At 40.0% G+C, this 19,788-nt stretch overlaps 1 protein-coding gene across 1 annotated transcript in view; it reads left to right on the forward strand.

Moving 5' to 3' along the window:
- The window catches only part of npy2rl (neuropeptide Y receptor Y2, like), an 83,687-nt gene that overhangs the window by 40,689 nt on the left and 23,210 nt on the right, over positions 1-19,788 (forward strand). Inside the window, exons 3-4 of the mRNA XM_085260565.1 lie at positions 796-1,038; positions 10,133-10,265. Coding sequence (XP_085116691.1) covers positions 859-1,038; positions 10,133-10,265 — 313 coding nt within the window. The 5' untranslated portion in view covers positions 796-858. The remainder of the gene's footprint in view (positions 1-795; positions 1,039-10,132; positions 10,266-19,788) is intronic.

Here is a 19,788-nt window from a genome sequence, read left to right on the forward strand (position 1 = left end):
GCACTTCTGACCTTTTACCAGACCAGAGGCTCATCCTTATGTGTAATAACCTAACTGAAACTACATGTACTATGTTGAATAAATGTTTTAATCAAGAACCTCTACTAAAAGTTTAGTAAAAGAATATAAAAGTATAACAGACAATTTGGATAACCTAGTAATTCAAATAGCCTCGTCTAACCTGCTCAGAATGACTTTCGGTTTCAGTTCTGCAAAGCCTTCTGCAACTTCCTGTCAACTGCAACTTAGTCTTTCTGAAAGACACACACACTGTTTAAACCTCTGAATACAATATCAATGCTGCAGATTATATTATTAATGCAATGGTAATGATGATGATTATTTAACAATAGCAGTAAAATAATTTCCCTGCTCCACACCACATATTTAGCCTTCTATGCTTTGTTCCTCCATGAAATCTGTTTGCGAATCATTAAAGGTCACAGTTACTGACTAGCTAGTTAAAGGAATAAAAGAGTCAGATCTTTATCTGAGCATTTGAGTGAAGATATAAAATAAGATTAAATATTCGATTCAGGTAGTAGAATGGTCATGCTGCTCCATAATCAGAATCAGAATCAGAATCAGAATGGGTTTATTGCCAGATGTTGAGGTTTACAACATTAGGAAATTGCTGCGGTGCTTCAGTGCAATATGACATAGCTTTATCAATCAGTCGGTGTATCTTATGTAAGATGTACTTCAGTCCAAAAAAAACCTCCATATACTCTACTCTTTCTTTAAGCATGTTAATTTAACATTTGTCCATTGGTATATTTCTTTGTTTTCCCACAGGTCCTGTGAGTATAACTGTGTGACTGTAAAATGGCGCTGCCAGCTAAGCACATATGATCTGACATGGAGGCCATCATTGCAGTCAACTCCACACAGGACGAGCTCCCACCCGACGATGACCCCCTTAACAATGCTTTCCTCGAATACGACCCTAACACTGGTGTCGCTCCCTCAGCTCTTCCTACACTGGCATTTGAAGGAGTGAATTTCTTAGAGGACCCCATCAGCCTACCAAGTGTACAGGTATTGGTCTCACTTCCATTAATTTTTCCATTATGAGGAAAAACATGAATAATTTATCCACTTCTAGTGCCTCAAATCTGCCTGGCAGGCCAACAGTGTAATAACTCACTGGAAATGATGGGCTATCACAATAAAAAAATATAGCATGTATTCTCATATACTTTATGAATTTGCCTAAATGATTTTTCCACCTTGCTATACATAAAGCTATAGAATAGAATAGAATTCAACTTTATTGTCAGTGCACATGTCACAAGTACAGGCAATGAAATGCTGTTTGCATCCATCCAGAAAGTGCTTTAGCCATGATATTACAAAATATATATTAGCAATTATATAGATATATTACAGAAATGGGTCTGTGTGTATGTATATATATATATATATATATACACATATATATATATACACATATATAAAAACACCCAGCACGCCCCTGCGGGCGGTATATCCTTCAAGCTCGGGTCCTCTACCAGAGGCCTGGGAGCTTGAGGGTCCTGCGCAGTATCTTAGCTGTTCCCAGGACTGCGCTCTTCTGGACAGAGATCTCCGATGTTATTCCCGGGATCTGCTGGAGCCACTCGCCTAGCTTGGGAGTCACCGCACCTAGTGCTCCGATTACCACGGGGACCACTGTTACCTTCACCCTCCAAATCCTCTCGAGCTCTTCTCTGAGCCCTTGGTATTTCTCCAGCTTCTCGTGTTCCTTCTTCCTGATATTGCTGTCATTCGGAACCGCTACATCGATCACTACGGCCGTCTTCTTCTGTTTGTCTACCACCACTATGTCCGGTTGGTTAGCCACCACCATTTTGTCCATCTGTATCTGGAAGTCCCACAGGATCTTAGCTCGGTCATTCTCCACCACCCTTGGGGGCATCTCCCATTTTGACCTCGGGACTTCCAGGTTATACTCGGCACAGATGTTCCTGTACACTATGCCGGCCACTTGGTTATGGCGTTCCATGTATGCCTTGCCTGCTAGCATCTTGCACCCTGCTGTTATGTGCTGGATTGTCTCTGGGGCATCTTTACACAGCCTGCACCTGGGGTCTTACCTGGTGTGATAGACCCCAGCCTCTATGGATCTATGGAGCTTGTTCTTGTGCTGCCATGATTAGTGCCTCTGTGCTGTCTTTCAGTCCAACTTTGTCCAGCCACTGGTAGGATTTCTGGATATCAGCCACCTCCTCTATCTGCCGGTGGTACATACCGTGCAGGGGCCTGTCCTTCCATGATGGTTCCTCGTCTCCCTCCTCTTTCTTGGGTTTCTGCTGCCTGAGGTATTCACTGAGCACTCGGTCAGTTGGGGCCATCTTCCCAATGTATTCTTGGATGTTCGTTGTCTCATCCTGGACTGTGGTGCTGACACTCACCAGTCCCCGGCCCCCTTCCTTCCACTTAGCGTACAGCCTCAGGGTGCTGGACTTGGGGTGAGACCCTCCATGCATGGTAAGGAGCTTTCTTGTCTTTATGTCAGTGGCTTCTATCTCCTCCTTTGGCCAGCCTATTACCCCAGCAGGGTACCTGATCACGGGCAGGGCGTACGTGTTGATGGCCCGGATCTTGTTCTTACCATTCAGCTGACTCCTCAGGACTTGCCTGGCCCTCTGCAGGTACTTGGTGGTTGCAGCTTTTCTAGCAGCCTCTTCATGGTTCCCATTCGCCTGCAGGATCCCCAGGTACTTGTAACTGTCCTCTATGTCTGCAATGTTGCCTTCTGGTAGTTCAATCCCCTCAGTTCTGACTACCTTCCCTCTCTTTGTTACCATTCAACTACACTTCTCCAGTCCGAACGACATTCCAATGTCATTGCTGTATCGCCTGGTAGTGTGGATCAGTGAATCGATGTCTCGTTCACTCTTGGCATACAGTTTGATGTCATCCATGTACAGGAGGTGGCTGACAACTGCTCCGTTCCGTAGTCGGTATCCGTAGCCAGTCTTGTTAATGATCTCACTGAGGGGGTTCAGGCCTATGCAGAACAGCAGTGGGGACAGAGCATCTCCTTGGTAGATCCCGCACTTGATGGTGACTTGTGCTATGGGCTTGGAGTTGGCCTCTAGTGTTGTACGCCACATCCCCATTGAGTTCCTGATGAAGGCTCTTAGGGTCCCATTGATCTTGTACAATTCTAGGCATTTCAGTATCCAGCTGTGGGGCATTGAGTCATAGGCCTTCCTGTAATCAATCCAGGCAGTGCACAGGTTGGTCAGTCTGGTCTTGCAGTCTCGGCTGACTGTTCTGTCTACCAGTAGCTGGTGTTTTGCGCCTCTGGTATTCTTGCCAATTCCTTTCTGTGTCCCGCTCATGTATTGACCCATGTGCCTGTTCATCTTAGCTGATATGATGCCTGACAGGAGCTTCCATGTGGTACTGAGGCAGGTTATTGGTCGGTAGTTGGAGGGGACCGGTCCCTTCTTGGGGTCCTTGGGGATCAGGACCGTCCGACCTTCGGTTAGCCATTCCGGGTGTCTCTCGTTAACTAGCAGCTGGTTCATTTGTGCTGCCAGACGCTCGTGGAGTGCAGTCAGCTTCTTTAGCCAGTAGGCGTGAACCATGTCGGGCTCTGGTGCTGTCCAACTCTTCATACTGGAGACCCTTTCTTGGATATCTGCCACTGTGATGGTTACTGGACCCTGTTCAGGGAGGTCGCTATGGTCTGCCCTCAGATCCACTAGCCACTGAGCATTGCCGTTATGGGTTGCGTCCTTCTCCCATATGCTCCTTCAGTATTGCTCCGTCTCCAGCCTTGGTGGTGCTGTTCTCTTATTATTATTGTTCCCTTGCCACTGAGAGTACACCTTTAGCTATATATATATATATATATATATATATATATATATATATATATATATATATATATATATATATATATATATATATATATATGTATATATGAAAACTATACAGAAATATGAACTATGCAAGTCATAAACAGTTGTAGAATTAAAATTATCGTATTGTACAGAATGTTAGTTTTTACAGAATTATACAGTAGCGCAGTTAAGTGAAATATGTGGATAATTTCTATAGAGGCTATATAAAGTGCTAGTGGTTGTGAGTGGTGGTTCAGCCATGTTATTATTGTGTGTATGAGGGTCTTGTCCATTATGTGTGTGTAGGTGGTTGTGGATGTGTGTATGTTCAGTCCATGAGTTTAATGTTGGACAGCTGTAGGGAAGAAGCTGTTCCGGTACCTGGTGGTCTTAGTCCGGAGGCTCCTGTAGCGCCTCCCAGAGGGCAGGAGGGTGAAGAGTCCATGTGATGGGTGACTGGGGTCTTTGATGATTTTCCCAGCCCTTTTCAGACACCGCTTCCTGTAGATGTCATTTATGGCAGGAAGTGGTGCTCCGGCGATGCATTGGGCAGTTTTCACGACCCTCTACAACGCCTTCCGGTCCGAGGCAGAGCAGTTCCTGTACCAGACTGTTATACAGTATTGTGGCGAGCTCAGAGATGGAGGAGACGGAGGTATTGTTCGGTCTTGCTTCCCATGAGCTAGCCAGGGAGCACAGCCGTTTATTAACATTTGGAGAAACACACACTGCCGCTAGCTAGCTGCTCAGCGCGGCAACAACAACAACAACAACACACAGGGCGCCCTCTGACCCCGGAAGGACACACCGTTGCAGCGAGAGGGCGTCACCCGTCACCATGGCAACATACACAAAACATAACTGTACAAACAGAACCCCGAACAGCCCTGACCCGCTACAGTATGTTTGTCAGTTTGCTCTTAATGGTGCAGCGATAGAAGTTCACCAGGATGTCTGAGGACAGGTGGTTCTTCCTCAGAGTCCTCAAGAAGAAGAGGCGCTGGTGAGCCTTCTTGACCAGCTTGGAGCAGTTGGTCGTCCAGATGACTATAGTACTTCATCAACCAGTAGCGATTTTTGATACGGGTGACACGGGCGGTTGCCCAAGGCGGCATCTTGGTGGGGCCATCACGGGCATCGGCAAAAAAAAAAAAAAAAAAAAAAAAAAAATTGCTCGTACTCATGCTGCCCTGACATCAGCCAGCGCATATTGGGAATGGCATAGGCACCGATCGGTTTTCTGTCGCCCATTTGTTGGGAGTAAGGGTGCCTTCCATTTGCGAGGTGCGCCTGCTGCTTGTGGTACAGGGAGGAGAGGGCGGGGCGGCGGGGGATTCACTGGCTGGCTGGAGCGGCATCTAATACCCAACTCGCAAAATAAAACCAACTAAAAACAAAACAACAAACACGAAAACACCATGATTATAATTTGCACCGATGTTTTTTTGAAATTCTATACGCGAAAAGTGAGCGTGAGAGCCCTCGGTGCGCCTGCTCGCTGCTGAAGTCAAAGTAAACTTTATTGTTATCTCTGATACATACAGTCCAGTACATAGAGAGACGAGACGACAAGCCTCCAGTTACAGCAGTGCAAGTAACCCGCTGAAAGGGGAGGGGGACATGCTGCTTCCAAATAGAGCAGATTTCATTCATAATGATGTAAATCCAACACCATTATGTATTCATGATTTGAACCCTGGGTTGTGTGAAATCCCAGAAATAAACCTTAGCCAAAGTGAATCTGTGAACTAAAGTGTAGGTCTATTAGGTCAAGTTGTGGTGATCCTCGAGTTGGGGGATTTGTGTTCACACTATAGTGCAAAATTAAAGATTTTTCTTTTTTTCTGACAGTACTTTTCTGTGTTCATAATTCCATCTACCTCAGGCCTCCAACATGTTTTACCGATGGCTGCAGACACTCACTGTTGTACCTCTTTGCTGACCACCGCCATACAACCTAACCATTCTTTTTTCTTAGTTTATTCATTAATATAAAATGATCAATTGTATCAAACGCCTTCTTTAAGTCTATAAAAACACCAACAGTATATTCCTTATTATCTATTGCATTAGATATCCCTTCTACAAGTTCCATCACTGCCATCGAAGTGGACCTTTTCGCTCTAAAGCCATATTGGTTATCACTTAGATTATGCTTCTCAATATATTTATCAAGTCTATTAACAAATAACTTTCCTAAAATTTTTGAGAACTGTGGGAGTAGTGATATTGGCCTGTAATTGGTAAACTGACATCTCTCTCCATTTTTATGGATTGGAATAACTTTTGCTATTTTCACTTGTGAGGGAAACACACCAGTTCGAAAGGACAGATTACAAATGTATGCGAAAGGTTGCACTATATATTCTATAATACTTTTAACTAACATCATGTCAATACCAAAACAGTCAGTGGACTTTTTATTTTTAAATGTCTTCAGAATGTTAATTATTTCTCTATGAGTTACAGCACCAATAAACATGGAGGACACATTCTGAGTAATATGTTTATTTAGGTCGTTATTATTTCTTGACTCTGAAATTTCTTTTGCTAAATTAAAGCCAACATTTACAAAGAAATCATTAAATTCATTTGCAATGTCTTTAGTTTTATCAAGCACAATATCTTTATCTTTTTTGAAATAGTCTGGATAATTCTTATTTTTTGAGCCCTTTTTGATTATACTGTTTAATATCCTCCATGTTTCTTGTGTGTTACTTCTACTTTGTGTGTTACTTCTACTACCTGAGCTACAGCCACCCCTGGCTGTAGCTCAGGTGGCAGAGCAGGTCAGCCACTAATCAGAAGGTCGGTGGTTCGATCCCAGGCTGCATCCTGGCTGCATGCCAAATGTCCTTGGGCAAGATACTAACCCCGTGTTTGCCTACTGGTGGTGGTGGTCAGAGGGCCCGGTGGCACCTGTGTTCGGCAGCCTCGCCTCTGTCAGTGCGCCCCAGGGCAGCTGTGGCTACAATGTAGCTTGCTATCGCCTGTGTGTGAATGGGTGAATGACTGAATGTAGTGTAAAGCGCTTTGGGGTCCTATGGACTAGAAAAGCGCTATACAAATGCAGGCCATTTACCATTTTACTTTGCTCCAATAATATTTGGTAATATTCTTTCTTACTTGTTCTTATAATATTTACTAATCTATTTTTATATAACTTGCACTTCATTTCAGCATCTTTTGTCCTCTGTTTTATGAATCTCCTATATAGATTTTTTTTTTTTTTTTACATGCATCTTCTATCCCCTTTGTGATCCATGGCTTATTTGATCTGTGATGCTTTCTAGTGATTTTCATTAAAGGACAATGTTTTTCATATAGTGAAACTACAGTTGATAGGAATGCATCATATGCACTATTTAATCTTCATTTGCAAAAACCTCATTCCAATTGCGTTCTTTTAAGTCCACCTGCAGGGCAGCAATGGCTCTTGTTGTTCTATGTCATATCATATCAAATGTTTGATTGTTTTGTTTGTAGTTTTAATCCCAAAATAATTTTGAAAAATTGCAAAAACAGGAAGATGATCGCTTATATCAGTTATAAGAAGTCCACCTACTATTTCATAGTCAATTTTACTTGTGAATATATTATCTATCAATGTAGCTGTATCAATTGCTATTCTACTTGGTTTTATAATTACAGGGAAAGGGGAATTACTCTACATTGTATTAATGAAATCTGTTGTTTTCTGATGTCCATTTGGGTTTAGCAAATCTATATTAAAATCACCACAAATTATTTGCACTTTATCATTTAGGTTGCTAAACATGGCAGCAAGTTTTTCATTGAATGTCTCGAGGCATGATCCTGGTGTCCTATAGATGCAACTTATAATTATATTGTTAGCTTTTTCAACATGGATTTCAATAGTAACACATTCCAATACGTCATCTATGGTGCTTGACATACATTCAATCAGACTACATTTCAAAACTTTATCTACATATAAAGCAACACCGCCTCCTTTTTTATTCACTCTGTTCATTGTAAATAATTCATATCCTCCCAGTCCCATTTCACTAACTTTCTCATTATCGAGCCATGTTTCTGATATTGCAATTATATTAAAATTTTTTAACTTACTTAAACATTCTGTAATTTTAGAAAATATTTTATACAGGCTTCTACTATTGAAATGTATGACCAACAATGCATTTGCCATTTTAATATTCCTATTGAATTGGTCGTCTGTATAGTACTCACAAGTATTATTGGTGTTATTGTAGAAGTGGTTATCTGGGTCAATGTTACTTTCAGGGTCATGCATGTTGTGCTCTGCATAGTTGAAACGTTTTGAAGTTTTTTTTCTCAGCGTGTGTCACAAAATAACCTCCTTGACAGTCCTTTTTATAATCAAAGTCTTCCTCTTCAATATCTCTGAATTGAAACCTATAATCTGTGTCCAAACTTGACATTTATGTGTTTTTTGTTTTTGTTGTTGTTTTTTCTATTGTTTTTTGAGCCGTAAGGCCAGAAACACTTTCCATTCCTGATTATGTATATTGCTCTAAGTCTTTGAGTTCTCTTATCATCACAACTTTCGCTTCTTTGGGATTGCCATTTAGTCTTATCATTACTTTGCAGTTCCTCGTCCATGTCGCTTATATCTTATTTTGTTTTTTCAGGCTGCATGCCTGTCTTGCAATTTCAGCAGTCTTTTTCGTTAAATGTGCATTTAAATACACATTGGTCCGTTTCAGCTTCTTTCCCTGTTTCAGTAACTCAATCTTTGTTTTGCGACTCACAAACCGAAGAATAATTGCTGGCTTTGTTTTACTGTCTTTTCTGGGGAGTGTGTGGCATGCTGCGATATGATGGCTCTGAATACTTACATTCTTCGTTTGAAGGAATTTTATCACTTGCTTTTCAAGTATTTGCAGCTCCTCTACCGGGGCATCTTCACCGTCTTTACCTCCGCCAGCTGTTACTCTGCTGTTCGGTGTTGCGTCTCCAGTCCACTTATGACTAAATCATCCATTCTTGTGTATTGTTCAAGGTCCTCGATTCGCCGTTCCAAGTCGTCTATTTTCTTGTCCTTCTCCTTTATCATGTTTTTTAGTTGTTTTATTTCATCCATTAGGTCATGTAGCATACCTTGTTGTTTAGCCACTTTGCTCAGTTCATCAGACATGAAATTAAGTGATTTCTTAATCTCCTCCAACTCCTCTTCAACTCCTGGGTTTGCTTTTTTAGGCGGCATTCTGAAAATGGTGAGATTGGTATTACCTTGTGATGGCCCGTTGAAGTCACTGTCGATTTACTTGTTGGTGCCTTGCTAGAGGAGCCTGGGCCCAGTGGCTTCTGGAGGATCCTGGGCCTGGTGGCTGCTGGAAGAGCCTGGGCCTAGTGGTTGTTGGAGGATCCTGGGCCTAGTGGCTGTTGGAGGATCTTGGGCCTGGTGGCAGCAGGAGGGTCCTGGGCCTGGTGGCTGCTGGAGGATCCTGGGCCTAGTGGCTGCTGGAGGATCTTGGGCCTGGTGGCAGCAGGAGGGTCCTGGGCCTGGTGGCTGCTGGAGGATCCTGGGCCTAGTGGCTGCTGGAGGATCTCTGTCAATCTCACCTGGGCCCACAACATCAACGTGCTGGTAAAGAAGGCCTAGCAGCAACTGCATTTCCTCCTTGTCCTTTTAGGAGACATTTTAGAGCTTCTAGTGGTCCTCAAGTATCGCGTGTCTTTCCAGGAATCATTGACAGCACAGTTTTTGAGTGGAGGCAGGTTGTCGCGGTACAAACGATGGTCCTATTTGCTGCTATGCTCCTTCCTGGTTGAACTGAATGTTCTTAGCAGCGTTTTCCTTCGTTTTTGGCTTTTACGTGTGGACGGGATTTTTAAAAAAAATGAAAACAGAAAATCTCAGTTTTCAAAAATACCCGTGTACGTGTGGACGTAGCCTAAAGTGATTGCAATTTTTCCCATTATTCCCATTTACCCTTACATCAGTCTGCAATACAGCCAGTTGACAAGTGACTGTAGGTTCAGACGCCCCAAATGTGTCTTATGTTTCAGTTTGTTTTTTATATTATAACACACTGTTTTGCTCTCTGTGTAAACAAAACATATTATAATTAAATAAATTTGGTAAAAGTAGGAAATAAAACATAAAACTATCTAAAAGAAGAGTATCATATAATCTCAATTCATTCTTCAGTTGAGGGATACAGAAGTTCCACTTCACATCACCTCTGTTTTTTCTAAATTAGTTTATTCTGCTGCAACAATTTACCTCTGAGAGATGTTTACAGCTGTTTGTTTGTTTTGTTTTACAGGTGGTGTTGATCCTGGCCTACAGCACCATTATTGTGCTGGGAGTTCTGGGTAATTCTCTTGTCATCTATGTCATCTATCGCTTCAAGACGCTCCGCACTGTCACCAACTTCTTCATTGCTAATTTGGCTGTTGGTAAGTTTATACATACAGACGCACGCCAGCAGCTTTTTGTTGCTTCTAATATAATACTGTCACTGTGCTCAGAGCAATAAAACACTTTCTGACATGTGTAGGTGGTGGTGTTTGTGTGTTTTTGTCTCCAAGTGCATGTCTTCTTAAGATTGCTGGGAACTTAATCTGTTTGGGAACATGAGCCCATGACAGAAATCATTCAAATTTAAGATTTAAAGATAAGAGTAAGGTTAAAAGTTTGGATTTGGTTGAGTTTATGGTAAAGTTAGGTTTGTGCTATTGTTAAAACAAGGACAGTGTGCCGTTATGGGTGCATGTCTGATGCAGGGGCGTTAACACCTTTCTTATATCACCACTCTGAAGACCGATGAGCGTTGTCAACAGGTTTACTGACATTCAAAAGGGTAAAGGCAAGGCAAGGCAAGGCAAATTTATTTGTATAGCACAATTCAACAACAAGGTGATTCAAAGTGCTTTACAGAGACATTAGAAACAAAGACAAATAAAAAGCATGATTTAAAATTGATTAGAACAAGCAAACAAACTAACTAACAACAAACAAAACAGTATATAGAATCAAAACAGATAAAATCAGAACAGTAGATAAAATCAGTAGTTAAATGTAAGTTTTGAAATTTAAGCTTAAAAGTGTGGATTTGGTGCTTTATTCAAATGCAGCTGAGAATAGGTGAGTCTTCATCCTGGATTTAAATAAACTGAGTGTTTCAGCTGATCTGAGGCTTTCTGGGAGTTTGTTCCAGATATAAGGAGCATAAAAGCTGAATGCAGCTTCTCTGTGTCTGGTTCTGACTCTGGGAACTGATAAAAGACCGGATCCAGATGACCTGAGGGATCTGGAAGGTTCATACTGGGTCAGGAGGTCATTGATGTATTTTGGTCCTAAACCATTCAGAGCTTTATAGACCAGCATCAGAACTTTAAAGTCTATCCTCTGACGGACAGGCAGCCAGTGTAAAGACCTCAGAGCTGGACTGATGTGGTCCACTTTTTTGGTCTTAGTGAGGACTCGAGCAGCAGAGTTCTGAATGAGCTGTAGTTGTCTGACTGATTTTTTAGGTAGACCTGTAAAGATGCTGTTACAGTAATCAAGCCTACTAAAGATGAATGCATGGACTAGTGTTTCCAGGTCCTGTTGAGACATCAGATCTTTGATCCTTGAAATATTCTTGAGGTGACAGTAAGCTGATTTTGTTATTGTCTTAATGTGTTTTTCTAAGTTTAGGTCTGCATCCATCACTACACCCAAATTTCTCGCCTGGTTTGTGGTTTTTAGGTGTATAGATTGAAGTTCTCTGGTGACCTGTAATTGTTTTTCTTTGGCGCCAAAGACTATTACCTCAGTTTTGTTTTTGTTTAGCTGGAGAAAATTGTGGCACAACCAGTCATTAATTTCCTCAATGCATTTACCAAGAGCCTGCACAGGGCCTCGGTCTCCTGGTGACATTGTGATATAAAACTAAAAGCAAGACAAAAAATACAGTCATGACATACATATGTGCAGCATAATATGCATTTATATACCACCCTGCTACTACATAGCATATGTCTAATTATGTAAACTTTTTAAACTACTACTGATGCTATCCCAGACGAACTCCAAAATCACAGGTAACTAGCTTAACAAAAGGACTAGCTTTACAGCCAAATACTGCATTAGCGGGCAACATATTGTACAAAAAACAAAGTTGCAACTTATACTTTAAGTACATACCGGCGATACAACCATAAACAGAAGATGTGGACAGTATTTCTTCCAACAGGACACCATAAACTGTGTGCCGATATGTTTCCCTTCTTCTTTCTCACTTGCTTTGCTTGACTGAGCGGATTACTTGGAGCAGCCACAGAGGGCGCTGTAAACACATAATAAATAACAACTGACTGAGAATGATATTTTAGTGATACAACATTTTACAACTTTTAGTGATACAGAACAGACAGCTTCATGTTAAGGATTCCTCAGGATGACAAGTCTTCAAGAATTGTGCATTTATACAATTTATGCAATTGCAATTTATATAAGCACAGAGATAAGTCCATTTTTAGAGCCCTAAGAAGATGATTACCCTTTCCTAACCTTCATTAGTGCTGTTTTGGTGCTTATTTACAATATTATTAGGAAGCACTGAAATCATTTTCATTGCTATGCAGATAATACCCAGTTTGATTTATTAATGAATGTAGATGATACAAATTATGTTCTTAAAATATAGGCATGTCTTCAAGACATCAAGACCTGGATGACCTCAAAGTTCCTACTTCTAAATTTAGACAAAACTGAGGTTATGGCACTCAGTTCTAAAAGTGTGAGAAACATGGTGTCTAAGCAGATAGTTACTTACTGGGTAATATCAACTTGGAGTCATTTTTAACAGGATTTGTCCTTCAGTGTTCACATTAAGCAAATATGTAGGACTGCGTTCATTCATTTGCTTAATATTGCTAAAGTCTCAGAACAGCCTTCAGCTGATCCAGAATATTTCAGCAAGAGAGCAAAATGAGATTGCAAAAGGAGACTTTTCTCTAAAATTGGCTTCTCTTCATTGGTTATTATTCAATAAGGTATTGAATAATCAGGCTCTGCCATATCTTAAAGACCTTATATCAGCCCATTATACTAACAGAGCACTTTACTCTCAGACTGCATGTTGTGGTTTTGAATAGTGGAGAACTGGAGATCAAGCATTCAGCCATCTCTAATAAATAACCTCCCAGTTTGAATTTGAGAGACTGTCACTCTCTCTACTCTTGACACTAGGTTTAAAACTTTCTTTTTCTTGAAGGTTGCAGTTGGCAAACTTTATCTTTGCTAAATCATTAGCAGTTATTATACTCTGGTTCTTGCTCCCATAGTGACTCTTTTGTCCTGTGTCTCTCTGCTTTCTTCTCTTTCCAGTCAGGACCAAGGAGTTGAGGCAGATGGCTGCCCCTCCCTGAGCCTGGTCCTGCTGGAGGTTTGAAAGTAAATTTAGAGAGTATAATAGAACCAGGTTTGGCCCCTTGTAGAAAAAATAGAAAGCCAATACATATCCTGAAGTGGAGATGTGTGGTATCAAGGCTTTCCAATCTTAATGCTTCCCACAGGAGGGATTTATTTGATTTGGATTTTTGAAACTATTTCCGAATGTTTTCTGCCATTTTCATTGCTTGTTCTGTTCTTTCTCCATTGTAAGTTTTACACATCCAGATGCTCGTTCCAGTGTTAAAAGGTTGTGCCACAGACATTATGAGCCATTTTGCCTGAAAACCCCTCTTTGGATTGTTTCATCACGTTAATAATGTTAGCGTTACCCATCTGGTGATCTGAATGATAAAAGTTAACTTAATGGAGACTGCCCTTGGTAATATTCCTTTTAATCCCTGGTGGTTTTGTGGATTTTCATCTTTAGATAGTGATCAATGTTTACATGCCACAAGCTCACATATTTGAAGCCTGCTAGCAAGAGAAATGGCAGATTGAGAGTGTGGTAGAAAGAGGAAAAGTTCCCAAGATGTTTCCCTGGAGAGGTTTATTCACTTCTGTTGCACTATCTAGTCATTCTACACTAGTGCCAACACTGAGTTCATCATTATTAGATCAATGAAATTGCATTATGAGGGCTAGATTCATGGGAATTGGTTAAATGAGTCCCAAAATGAAATTCAACCACTGAGAATGGTATGTCAACTTGATGTCAAGCGTAACAGGTAAACAGAGGTGGTCTTCTAATGTCAAAGTTGTAATCTTGCAATGAGTTTGATAGACTTCTTTGCATGTAAATGGAAAATGCAACTTAACCTTTTAAAGCCAAGTGTATCATATTTGATATGTGAGTTATGGTGAGTTTTTGAGACTTCTACATGATCAGTAAAGACTACCGCCCTCTTGTTTGTTTGTTTTTTTAATTTCATTGTGAGGTTCACTATACACTCCAACTTTTCCAAATGTTTGAATTTTCTGGTAATTATTTCAGGCTTCATGCTTTAAAGGCATAAAGAGCCAAAGCATCTGTTGCAAATCAGTACAAATAAGATAATTTTCCCCCAGAAAGCTCCAGAGAGACTAGACTTTTTAAATCTCCAAATAATAAGAATCACCAATTACAGGGGTTAACCAAAAAAAAAAAAAAAATCCAAAACATCACGACAGTCAACACAACTTGTACAACAAATACCAGAAAGGTACCGAAAATCTAATTCCTGGCTTGTTCTATGCACATATCTTTTTATAAAAAGTACCCCAGCCTAGATGTGATTCATATCATCATAGTCACTCATGCCCTGTTGATGGTGGTAGCGTCATCCTGGTAGAGACCACTCCCATTACCATAGAAATCTTTCATCATAAGATTAAGGTGTTCTCCCTGAACAGATTTCTGGGGCGAGTGAACCCAAACAACAGCAGCAAAATGCTGCCTGCAGCATAACACAGTTACCGTTTCTTCAAAGTAGGGGTCAAAAGTTCAGCTTATTCCTTTAATTTCTAACCCGTCTGTATATGTGTATGTGTAAGCTGTCAGTAAGGATGACTCAAACATCTGCCGCTGTGTGCTAGATCTTAGTGATGTCTCAAATTTGTTGGGTGGTTCGAGTGGGAGAGGCCAGCGGATGCAGAGATGAACTCAGACATTTGTTGTTTTTGTGACACGCAGGCATTTTAAATGGAGGAATCAGAGTTTTCTTAACCAATATGTGAAGAGTGTCTGTGTGAGCACATATATAAGGATTTTATACAGAGGACAGAAAAGTGACATCTAAAGAGTTCAAAAGAATTTCAAGAGATGCACAAATCCTATTTTGCCATTTTCCTTTTTATTTCATGTATGATGACCCAATTCATAATAATAATTCTTTATTTAAAAAGGACAGTACAGATTAACATCGTCCAAGTATAAAACATAAAATTGATGTACTGCACATAAGTTTATAGGTATTGCTAGTTTCCAACCATTGTCCCTTGTTGGGCTTACATTCACAATACACGGAGTTAAAACATACATTTTCATGAACCCAAAATAAACCATGAATACAGCTACAATTTTAGACAATGTAAAAAGAAAAAAAAGATTACTTAAAATGACTACAGCTCTGATTTCCCTTTAACCAACCTTTAACCTTCAATGATCTAATACCTGTAAGGCGAAAGCGCATCAAATCCGATTTTTTTGACCCTATGCGACCCATATCCGATCATGGTATGACAGTGTGAACGGCACAAATCCGATATTTTCAAATCCGATCTGGGTCACTTTCGTATGTGGTACTGAATCCGATACATATCCGATGTTTCAGAAAGCGACTGCTGTGTGTACGGTCAAGTCGCATTAAATCCGTCTTTTACGTCACTGACACAAAACAGACGCCAATTATCAGCACCGGAGAAGCGCCCGATAAGACATCGCGAACACCTCCTGGCCATCCGGTGAATATTTCAAAAAGAGCCAAAGCAGAAGTAAAATTATTGCACAGTTTCAGCACTAATAATAGGTCAAAAATGACTAATTCGGGAATGATTCTGCAGATAAAGCATGAGGAATTCTGGCTTTTGATCTATTAAATTAATGAAATTAAAATATTTTAATTGACCACCCTCCAGGTAGTGATTTCTCGCGCAGTTCTTCTTAAGTGAGAATTCAAGATTTTTCCCATTGTTGTCAGTAAAATAATTTGATGTGCACAAAATAAATATTTTAAATTACTTCCCCAGAAAAATGTATACAATAATTTAGACATTAGGGAAGAATATTTCATCTATGAACGTCTAAAGGAAATGTTGTCAGTCATCTGCATTTGTTAATGAGATGTAAATCTAGAATATTTATTTAAATTTTAGAAATATTAAGATGCATTTTCTTAGAACATTTGATGGTGCTGATTGCACACGATGAATCAAATGCAGTCTTTCAGTATTCATAGAGTGAGAGTCAAAACAAAGACTGAGCAGTAATGAGTGTAGCAACAGAAGACTGGTATCACGTGACTGAAGTTTTGTTTTCTGGCTGTAAAGGACTAAACTGCCTTTGTGCCAGTTTTACCTTTTTAATGAGTTGGAGACTATGTTGGTGTCAACATGAAGCATGAAACAGGACTGAACAGCAAGAGAAGCCAAGACAAATTCTTAATCACCTGCTTTGATACGTGGTAGGCAGTTTCACCGCAGTTTTATTTCTGTCTAATGAGACAAGTGTAAACAGTTTCACATGTCCCCCGGCTGTGATGCTTAGTTGTGAAACTTCACTCGGCTGCATGATTCACCGTACTTTGTTTTAGCGCAACTATTCATGTTCAAACTGAAAGATGGGTTGAAAATCTGTGTTTTTAGGTTATTCTCAGAAATGCCAACACAACTGAGAGAGTTTTGCCAGAAATTAGTGTGAACAAGACATAAATGATAGCAATTAATTAAAACATACAAAACATCCTGATAAATCTTAGAGAATTTAGTCTTCTAAATGCATGACTTAACATGAAACGACTAACTAAACAGGTGAATTTATAAGCACCACATCAGCACACATGCTAATGAATTTTAACAAACTGTGAGAGGTAATGGAGTGTGACGTGGGAGGGAAATTGCCTTAGCTGTCAGAGCTCGTCAGGCCTGAAGAAGCACAATAATATATTTTATTCAGAGCATACACTTCAGGGAGCATTGATGTAGCAGTAAACAAGACAACAAACATTGATGGACAGGTAAAATGTTTCTGCATAGAGAGAGAAGTATCAGTACTACAAGGCGTGTTAAGATGAGAGTGCACAGACAAAGAATCTCTGCAAAGAGACTGTTTGTTATTGTCAATAAATCTAATAAAGACACACAAATGCCTCCTCCTATTTTTGCTGTTGCTTAAAAAGCTGAACTATCATAGATCTCTGTTTTACAGACTTCTACTATTGTCTAAAAATTCCACGCTGTGTGAGTCGATCCTCCTTTAGTAGTACATTGTGTTTGGGAAAGGTTAAGATTTAACTTCGAGGGTATAATAATGTGTACTTCATTAATACCCATGGAGAAGTTCTCTGCAAAAACAACCAAAATCAATAATCATCACACAAAGAGTAACCCCTCGAAACTCACCACAATAATCAACAGTAAACACAAAGACTGCAATCCAAAAACTAAAAAAGAGCAAAATCCACAACAGAAACTTTTACCAACCAAAAACACAACAGAGAGCCCAGCAACCAACAACGTAGAAAAAAACACATTATCTCCTAACAAAAACCAGTAATTGAATAATATTTAAATTAACAACCAAAACTAACACCAGAATCTACCAAAACAAAAATGATCACAACACATAATAAACAACCAGCAGAATTCAAAAACGAAAAACCCAACCACAACAGCAGCTATTCACAATCAACAACAGCAAAAGGTCCCAAGGACTGACAATCCACAAAAATAGCAATTATCATCCAACATAAACCAAAAACAAAACCAAACAAAACAGAAAAACCTTACCACCGCTACTGGACGTATTTAAAAAAATTACCAATCAAGAATAGAAACCCAACCATCACTATAACAGCCAATAAAAAAGCCCCACAAGCCAACAAAATAAGTCAAAAAAAGTACTAGAAATGACAAACATCGCAATACCAACAATCACACATAGAAAGGCTGAACTCCATCCTGACTTGATTTTAATGTTTGAAGTAAACACAAATTATATAGCAGAAAGAAAAGTAGCTTACTTCTAAAAGATAATGTGATGTGATTAATTTTACGGTTAATATTGCGATGCATCTTTAAAATATCCATTCATATCAGGATGATTCACAACAATTTTATGCCCATAACTCTCTCACATGTTGTCTTTGGAGCAATCATTTGCAAATCTGTTCAGTTGTGTCGAGGCATGTAATAGAAAGGGATGTGATTGTGACAAGTGATGCTAAGTCAAAAGCAGTTTAATCTATTTTAGGACTATACCGGATTTTCCTTGGTCCCAAAAACCTGAGAACCCCTTGGCCTAGTTCAGTAACATCTCGCTATCGTGCAGTTATGAGTGTGGAACTTCCTTACACCCGTCTAATGCTGACAAAATAAGGTGGTAAATAGTTAATTGCAGTTTTATTATTTATAATAAATGATAAACAACTTTACATGCAGTCACAGCTCATTGTAGAACTGCTGTACATTTAAGCTAAAATCCTTTAAATTCACAACCACTTCACTGTTTTTAAATGAAGCATATGACTATTTTATAAAGCAGCAAGATGAAGACAGAAACAACCGCGTGTTGTATTGTTAAAATATCTTTAACCGTGACTCGATGACCTACATGCCTTCTGGTTTAAGCTTTTTGAGGCGCTGCAATCAGCTTTGTGAGGTCCCTGGCATCCCCTCTCCATCTGTCACAAAGTACAAAATGAGCTAATGAAGAAAAAGAAAAAAATAATTAGATCAAACGCCATTTGCTTACTCGTGTGTGTGTGCCTAACTCTACGTGTGTTCGTGTGCAGAAGCATCTTTATATAGCCCCGAGACTCGCTTGTTCTGAGAGGAGTAGAGAAAATTGGATGCAAAAATAAAATCCACCATTGGCCATCATTAATAAATGCTCACACATACTTACTGTTCATGTCCTGGAAAAACACTATTAACTTATTTTTGCCTTTTGCAAGTTTTGCAAATTAAATCCTCAGTTAAATCTCAGTGTAATGTTTTTCATTACTACTTCCTTGCACTCCTTCTCCTTTACTCCTTCACAATGCACTGTGGTCACTGCACATCTAGCAAGGCTTACATATAATATCAGTGGCATTATATATATGTTGGCTCAGTTTTATTAATTTAGATCCAGTTCACAATAAGGTGTTTTATATTGTAGGATAAATGCCATACAGTACTAGACTGAACATCACAGTAGTCAGATAATCCCTTATGATTAGCACTGGGTAAAAGCTGAAAGGCTACCTCAAAGCTTACCTGGTTCGACATAACATGGATATATGTGTAGGATATTGGCAGTGATTTGATAAACGCGGGTTGTAGCGGATATTCTATCAATATTATATATTTGCATGCTCTAGTTTGCTGAGGCTGTCCCAAGCCAGCTAAGAGACATTTTCCCAGACCCTGGGGTCTGGCCAGGCTCTCCTTCTGGTAAGAGATGCATAAAACACCTCTCCAAGGAAGGGTCCCGAGGTTGTATCCTGATCTAATGCCCAAACTACCTCCGCTTGCTCCTTTCAGTGTAGAGGAGTAGCAGCTCTACTCTGAGCTAGTCACTGTAGTCACTAGGGATGGCTATCATTTAGGTTTTATCCGATACCAGTACCAAACCGGTACTTTTGAAACGGTGCCGGTGCTTAAACGGTGCTCGAACCGGTGCTTAAAGAATCAAGAACACAAACTTTGTCCAAAAACCTCTCATGTTTAGCTGGGGGTTTTTTGTAAAAAGATAACAATGTTAGCCTTTTCTGAAGCTATGGGGCATATATGGTATCACTCTTGGCTGGAAGCAGTGCTTAAACAATGGAAAAAAAAACCCCACCAACTTTGTCCAAAAACCTC

Source organism: Mchenga conophoros, linkage group LG3, assembly GCF_057382185.1.
Source record: "Mchenga conophoros isolate Kocher_MC1m ecotype Shallow Benthic linkage group LG3, M_conophoros_male_GT1.1, whole genome shotgun sequence".
NCBI lineage: Eukaryota > Metazoa > Chordata > Actinopteri > Cichliformes > Cichlidae > Mchenga > Mchenga conophoros.